Here is a 7,525-nt window from a genome sequence, read left to right as displayed (position 1 = left end):
TTTGCAAAATGAAAAAGACCTTTATTTTAAAACCTCTTTCTTTAGAAATGTATTCGTAAATGTTTACAGCATAAAAATAATATCTCATGGCTATAGATGTGACATAGTACAAACCCTAAAAATACATCTGTAAACCTAGAAAAATGTTAACTCTTTGGTACCTTAGTCTGAACTCTGTTTTTTCTTTTGCCCTTAGGAAGGTTTCTGACAGAGAGTGTGGAGGCAGGTGCTGCTGACGTTCAGAGATGCTGCAGAGTAACAATGTGATTCCAGCAAGCCAGCACAGCAGGAGTGGAAAAGGACACACTTTGGGCAAGATCTGCAGTTCTGGTGCAATCAATCCATGAAGGAGGAAAGGACAGGAATGATGGGACACTGCACAACTCCCAACACAAGCTGGCTTCCCTCCCACCCCTGTGAGAGTCATCTCTCCAAAGTGCCACTGGAGCTACACCAGAGTAGTTCCCCTGCATTTGCCAAAGCCAACTATATCCATCTTGGCATGTCCCAGAGACTTCAGGTCTCTGGGTGAAACATGGGATCTGAGCTGGGACCCCAGCAGCTCACATGCTGGCCCATGAAATCTGATTCTTAGCAATATCTGGCCAGCTTTGGGCAAGTCTGCAGACAACATGGTGTCTCCACTGTTATGGCCAGTGCTGGTCACTCAGCACCTGGGTAGTGCTGGAATCTGCTGCAGGAAGGATCTGTGCGTGGTCCAGAAGCTGCTCAGCACTTAGGGAGGACCTGCAGCTGTCCTGGCTGCTCTCTGCTTGGACAACCATCAGAGGCAAAGGACACCAAAATGTTACAATGGTCACCAAAGGGCAACCTTTGTGTTCTCCAAGTGGGAGCACAGCCAGGCTGCATCCAGGCTCCCCAGGTGTGGTTTGGCAGGTCACTGCTCTGCCTGGGTGGGAGATGCTGTGGTTTGTATTGTGAACTGGTCATACTGGTCCTGGGACCTGAGCTAAGCACTGAGCCTGACCAGAGCTCTTCCTTGTGCCTGTGTGTTGAAGCAGAGGGGGTTGCCCCCTTAGCACTCAGTGAAATCCCCTTCTCCAGATCTGCCAGCTTTGCACAGGCAGACCTTGGGCTTCCCCACAGGCTAAACATAAGTGCCCAGTGCCCTGTGTTTGTGGTGCTGTCTCTCCCCCAGCCCAGAGCCCTGACTGGGAAGAAGGGGAAGAGCTGTTTCTCACTTCTGGCTGACTTCCTGCTGGCTGCACATCTGCACCACACTTCTGCCTCCCACCCCTGTGGGACTCCACCACAGTCCTCTTGGCAGGTTAACAGAGACAATTTAGTTATAAGTAAAGTCCTCTGTGCTCTAGATTTCTCACACAACACAAACAAACACTAAAAGTGACACTCTCGCTTAAAAAAATAGCACACTCAAATCAAGAAGGACAAAAGGATTAAAACCTGTGCACACATCAGTCTGAGAAACATCTTAAATGTGGAAAGAAACACTGGAGTGCCACATTAGTTTCTGGGATACACTTAGGTATGTATGAAATAGTGACTGGCAGTAAGATTAAGCATATACTGGTGCTGATAATGATGTAACAGCTGCAGAGTAAGATATAATCTACAAATAAAAACATATTGCACTAGAGATGGGCCCAAGCTGTGACGTGTTCCTTTGGGGAGAGGGGGGCTCAGTTTGGGACCACCTCTGAACACAGAAACACACCCAAATGAAAATACTGATCATTAAAACAAAAAACCCAGTGAGACTATTTCCCTTCAGAGTCTCACTGGAAAAATTATGGCTGGAAAACTGATGGGCCCAGAACAGCCAACCATTTCTCCTGGCCCTCACCCACCAAGCCATGCAGGGACTGGAATGGTGGCAGCAGAGAGAGGCAGAGTGTGGGGCTGGAGCTGGCTCCTCAGGTGGAGAGAGCTTGTCTGGAAGGATGCTGTAAGTTCCATCCCTGCCCAGCCCTCTCTTTGAGGGATGATTAGCAAAAGAGCAGCCCAGCTGCCAGCCTGTCCTTGGCTGAGAAGATCTTCTTACTGTGACTTGCTAAATGGTGATAGGGACAGCTGGAATGATGCAGGAATAGAGTAAGGACAGGAAAGCACCACAAAGTGCAAGGAAAAATATTTGGTCATATCTCTCTGAAGTGGAGAGTGGTACCATGTTGTAAAGAGTCTGGCGTACCTACATTAAGAAGGAAGAGGGATGTGGACATAACATCCCATCAGCAGACAGAACAGGTTTTGATGCAAAGAATAATTGCAATAAATCTACAAATGGGACAAAATGCAACAGGCATCCAAATGTAGCTAATGCCCAGCTGATAGGACAGGATACCTGAGTTCCTCCAGAAAGATGATTTCCACTTTAAGGACTTTAGAAATTATCTGATAGTGGGAAATTAGTAATTTAATTAGCAATTAAATCTGAACAGGATGGAGTTTAGAACAGGATTTGTGAAGTAAATAAGCAATTGGCCAAAGGGAAGGTAAGAAGGGGTTAACTGATGGGGAAATCTTTGGGCTGGATGGAGGTAGTAAAAGTATCTCTCTCAGATTGCTCTTGCTGCTAGAAGTATTTAATATTTTTATTAGTCAGTCCAGCCCAAAAATAACAGTTTGTTAACAAAATTTGCTGATGACCCAATGTCTGGAACAGCAGGGAGTATCTGGGTTGGAAATGCTGGAAGTGTAAAAAGACATAGGTGCTTAGATTGGTCAGAAGATGACTCTAAAATGTCAGTATGTTGTGGCTGGGAAAAGGCCAACATTATCAAAGCTACACCAGGCAAGTCGAGACCAGCACAGACCAGAACTATTAATGCCTTGTGTGAGGTCTAGATTTGACCTCACCTGGAGTACTGGGTACTTCTGGTCACCTTTGTTCGAGAAAGACAAATTAAAAATGGAGCTGGTGCAGACAAGGGCTGTTGGGATGGTCTGATGTGCCATCCTATGGGCTCAAGTTGCAGTGACACAGTTTCTACCAAGCACCTTACATGTTGCAGAAATAAAGTGGTCTGACCCAAAGGATCTCATAAGTTACTGCTTCTCCTCAGTAAGGATCATTTAATGAACTGTGGCTGTAGAAGATGCCTCCTTCATTACAGGCAGGAGGAACAGAGCATGGAAAACAGTTGTCATTCACAGTGTGTTTCCTATGGATGGTGGGGAATCTGACCACATAGGCTGAAAATATACTCTGCTGGCTGCCAATAAAAGTGCTATTTCTTATGTTCACATTTTACCAAGGACATCAGCCTACAAAACACCTACTCCTCTTTTAGCCATATAAATGGCAGCACTGGAATGGCAGACAACTTAAAACAGAAGCTGCTTTGCTGGGGATTTCTGGCAGAAGTTTCATACTTTGAAAAAAAAAATTCTCAGTGGCTCTGAGGTGGCAGAAGCCCAGAAAGATGCTGATTGAATTTCTGAATTTGTAGACCTGTCTGTGCAGTTTCTGTAGGGTGCATAGAGAGATATGCATGAGTAAGGCAAAGAAGGGGTTAATGGGAATAGGGGACATGCAATGAAGAGAGCTCTGGGCAAGGTGAATCTCCTTTCAGAGAAAACCCTGCTACTGTAAATAGTGTCAGACCTGTGGTTTTGGGGGTCCAGCTTTCATCTCTGAAGAGGTGAGGTTCACAACTGATTTCAAAAGCCTGGTGTTCCTCCTGCTTTGAGTCTCCTTGTTCAAGTACCAGCTGAGAGCACAAGAAGCCTCAGGCCTGCCTGTGAGAAGCGAGGAAGGAGGTGAGGAGCAGGAGGAAGGTCTCTGCCCTTTTACTCTTCAAAACACTTTCCAAGAGAGTGGGATCCTCCCCAGTTCTTCTTGCTCTGCTTGGTTCCCTATGACACTTCACAGCCCTGGCAGGATGCACATGGCTATGCCTGACCCCCAGAGGGTGGCAGGGCATGAGATACAGTTCAGCTGTGACCAAAGAGCTTCCCTCCTTCTCTTTGGAGATGTCCCTGGGTTGGTATTCTGGCATCCTTATAGTCTTGCTGTGAGTCAGTGAGACCTCTCATGCTGAGAAAGGCGGTGCAAGTGAACAGTTTATTAAAGGTGAGCCCTTGTTTCCCAAAGATAAAGCACAAAGATTCTGCAGCTGGCATGGTTATATGATTTCCCAGCAGATGAGCTGGGCTTAGTGGCAGTAGATTAATGAATAGACATATTGCTTCCTTATACTGGCCCTGGCTAGTGGATTAATATAGTTGTTCCCTTTAAATCTTCAATGGAGAATAATTAGCTTAGTGTCCACACACACAACACGAACAACATTGACTGCCCTCTTTGCTTCTATAACCAAGTCATTGTGAGAGCATTTGGAGTTCCTGGCATGCCCTTGGGCATCCTGGTGCCATGCTGGGCACAAAAGGGTTCCAGGTGTGACAGTCTCTAGGTGTGTGCAGAGCTGTTCCCCCAGAGCCATGGGTACCTGTAGTGCTTGTGATGCTCTCTCCAGAGTCAAGAAAGCTCTGTCAAGAAAGGTAAATGCTAACTCAGTACCTCCAAGACACTGGCTGGTCCTTTAGGACTTGGCTGTGCTTGGAGGAAAATCCAACGCACTCTTGACCTCCGGCAGCTGAAGGGGTTGCATGTTCTCTACACCCCAGTAAGGGTCTCCAGGCAAATCATCTGTCCCAATGGCATTTCACAGAACCACGGTGTGGCTGATGCTGAGACCATCAGAGAAGTGCTGGTGCAGAGGAGATGAAACTCATTGCCATGGAGGAGGAAGAGGCTGGAGTATCATCTTAGCAATGCAGAAAGTGGAGTCTCTTGTGGAGATCCATCCAACCCATGTGTTCCACTTCAAAAGATGTTGGTCAGTGAGATGTCTCCCTCCTGCAGTGGTTTGATCACTGAGGAGGATGTGGCAGTGATCTGGAAGGTTTCTGGCAGTGAGCCACCTCTTTGTAAGGGGGAAGGGGATGGCAGTGGGTAAAAGCCTTTAATTCTCCACCCAACACTGGGAGACAGGAGATGTCCTGAAGTACGAGTGCAAAGCATGGCTCTCTGTGATGTGTGGGTCAGCCCCTTAGCTGGCCTCTCCATAAGGAGATGCAGAGTCAGCCTGGCTCTGACTACAGGAAACTCTCCTCCACTTCTTGGTGTCCTGTGGTTGGCTCCTGGCAGCCTGGCTGTGGGTCGGATTCCTGCTCCTCGTCCTGCTGGAGGCCCAGGGGGCTGTCACAGGATATTGTAGATGATGTGTTGGCCTCATTCAGCATAGAGCTGAAGGGAGACAAGAGGGAGAAAGAAGTGAGTATCTTGTCCCAAATCTCCCGGTGAGAGAGGATTCCCAGGAGCTGAGAAATGCGTTGAGATCCCAGCAGCCCCAGTCTATCTGAATAGCTTTCCACAGGGGAACAGGCCAGATCAGCTGGATCTGTTCAGCCCTCAAACACAACATACAGCTGGTTGGATTCTGCTGAACATGGTCCACTGTGTGCCCTCCTCCTTGTGGGTGGGGTCACTTGTCCCCAGCTGTGCTGGCTGATGTGCAGGGACATGACATGGTGCCCTTTCTTAGCTCATGTTTCAAGCTCCTCTGGTTTCTCTGTGGGCTCATGCAGATCACAGCACCATAGATGGGGTGACACTGCCCTCCTTCTCTCACAGTAGATCCACCCCTGGTCTATCCCTCAGCAGAGCATGCCCCTTCTCTTGAGGCCCCCATTTCAGATTTGGGTAGTCTTGGGAAAGGACAATATTCAAAAGCAATGTTTTTACCTGGCCCTGCTGATGGAGACGTCCTGAGGGAGTTCACAGATTGTCTCAGGCTTGGGGTCAGGAAGGGGGATGATGTAGTCATTCTCGCCCCCGTTCTGGTGCACGGCTGTGTAGAGGATGCTGCCGGGGGTGGGGCTGGCAGCGAGCCGGGCATTGTTCAGCCCAGGAATTGTGGGTCTTGTGCGGACAACAGCGGGGTGGTCGCTCTTCATGAACTCTTCATCCACCTGCTGGTACCTCTGCTCTCACAGGGCAGATTACCAAGGAAAGAAGGTCTTTTGAGTGTGGAGAATGCACTTGTGTTGTGTTTGCTTTCCCTGCCTGCCAGGGTTTTCTGAGAGGGGCTGGCATCTTCTAGCTAGGTTCAGCTACCCTGACTCCACCAAAGATAGGTCAAGAACATTTCCTAAGGAGAGATCAGTGGCACAGCTTCACAGATCCAAAATACCAAACAGTTGGAGGCAGGTTTTTGATCTCCTGCCAGTTCTGATTTCCACAAGTGCTGAGATACCAGCTGCCTGTCTGGCGGTGCTGATTGTCTCATCAATGTCCCCAGGATGCCCAAACAACCCCCACTGGCTGTTCCATTTAGTCACATCAAAATCCTCTCACACTGCAGCACTAAACACTGGTCTCCAAAGCCAGACTGAGGGTTCTCACTAAGGCAGCACCTTCCTCAGACCACTGACCCTCTTCTGTCCCTCCAGCACAGGATCCTTTGGACATACCTTTCTGTAGCAATCCACCAAGAGGTTTCCCATAAGCACCACCAGTTGTGAGAAGGATGGTCTGATCTCAAACTTCTCTTCCCAGCACTTCTGCATTATATCATAGCTGGCAAGAGGAAAGGGAGAGCAGTCGTGAATTGACAGGTGGGAAAAGGCAGAAATGGTTCTGTAGTTTGTGTAGGGAAGATCCAGTACAAACACATTATGGGCAGCACTTACATTTCATCAGAGGCATGGGTGGGTTTGGACATCCTATAGCCACGTTTGATGGCATTGTAGAACTGTTCATTCATAGGCAGTTCAGGGTATGGAGTCCCTCCTGGTGTAAAGGAAGAGGAGGAAATCAAGCTGCTGGATTTCCTGCCACCCTCATGCCAACATGCATGTTACACCAAAATTTCCTTCTTAATTTACCTTTCCTGTTTCATTTCACTTCCAAATGGCAATGTCAGCATGGGAAAGAAGGAGACAGGAAATGAAGTGCTATTCTGGCTGGTAAGTCTGGGACTTGGGGATTAGAAATGGATTTTTATTGTCTCTGTGAAGGGGTCCTGCTACCATATTATCAGATCTATAGACACCACCATGGCCTCCAGGGCACTTACCAAGAGTGAATATCTCCCAAAGGAGAATCCCAAAGGACCACACATCACTCAGGGTGGTGTAGAGGTTGTTGAAGATGCTCTCTGGAGCCATCCACTTGAGGGGCAAGAAGGTCTGAGAATAAAAAATGAAGAAAGAAGAGAGTCAGCTGCATTTGTGGCACTTGTTTAAACATGTAAGAGCCTGACACCCAATTACAAGCAAAGTACACCCTTCAGAGCTGCTTGTCAGCCCAACACATTGTTGACATCTGCTGTAAGCCAGTTCTCTGATGGATCAGTTGCCTCTTTCTTTGTGCAGAATGGACCCAGCAGGCAGGAGGAAAGAGTGGGGGTGTTACATCCATTTCCATCACAACCTGCTGTGATTAATGCACACACGTCATGGTGTGCATTCTCTGTTCCCTGGCCCTTGAGGAGGCCACTGACTTGCACAATTAGACTAAAGACTCCTGAAGAAAGACCAA

General features: G+C 47.9%; 1 protein-coding gene across 2 annotated transcripts in view; it reads right to left on the bottom strand.

The window, feature by feature from the left end:
- Nucleotides 1-7,525, bottom strand: part of PDGFRB (platelet derived growth factor receptor beta) — a 31,297-nt gene continuing 23,772 nt past the window's right edge. For both annotated transcript variants that reach the window (XM_071570095.1, XM_071570097.1), the window contains exons 19-23: nucleotides 7,062-7,173; nucleotides 6,676-6,775; nucleotides 6,457-6,562; nucleotides 5,729-5,967; nucleotides 1-5,230 (exon numbers count right to left, since the gene is read on the bottom strand). In XM_071570095.1, coding sequence (XP_071426196.1) covers nucleotides 5,080-5,230; nucleotides 5,729-5,967; nucleotides 6,457-6,562; nucleotides 6,676-6,775; nucleotides 7,062-7,173 — 708 coding nt within the window. In that variant the 3' untranslated portion in view covers nucleotides 1-5,079. The remainder of the gene's footprint in view (nucleotides 5,231-5,728; nucleotides 5,968-6,456; nucleotides 6,563-6,675; nucleotides 6,776-7,061; nucleotides 7,174-7,525) is intronic.

The sequence above is a fragment of the Pithys albifrons genome, chromosome 15, assembly GCF_047495875.1.
Source record: "Pithys albifrons albifrons isolate INPA30051 chromosome 15, PitAlb_v1, whole genome shotgun sequence".
Classification (NCBI taxonomy): domain Eukaryota; kingdom Metazoa; phylum Chordata; class Aves; order Passeriformes; family Thamnophilidae; genus Pithys; species Pithys albifrons.
This window is presented reverse-complemented; position numbering and strand designations above follow the sequence as displayed.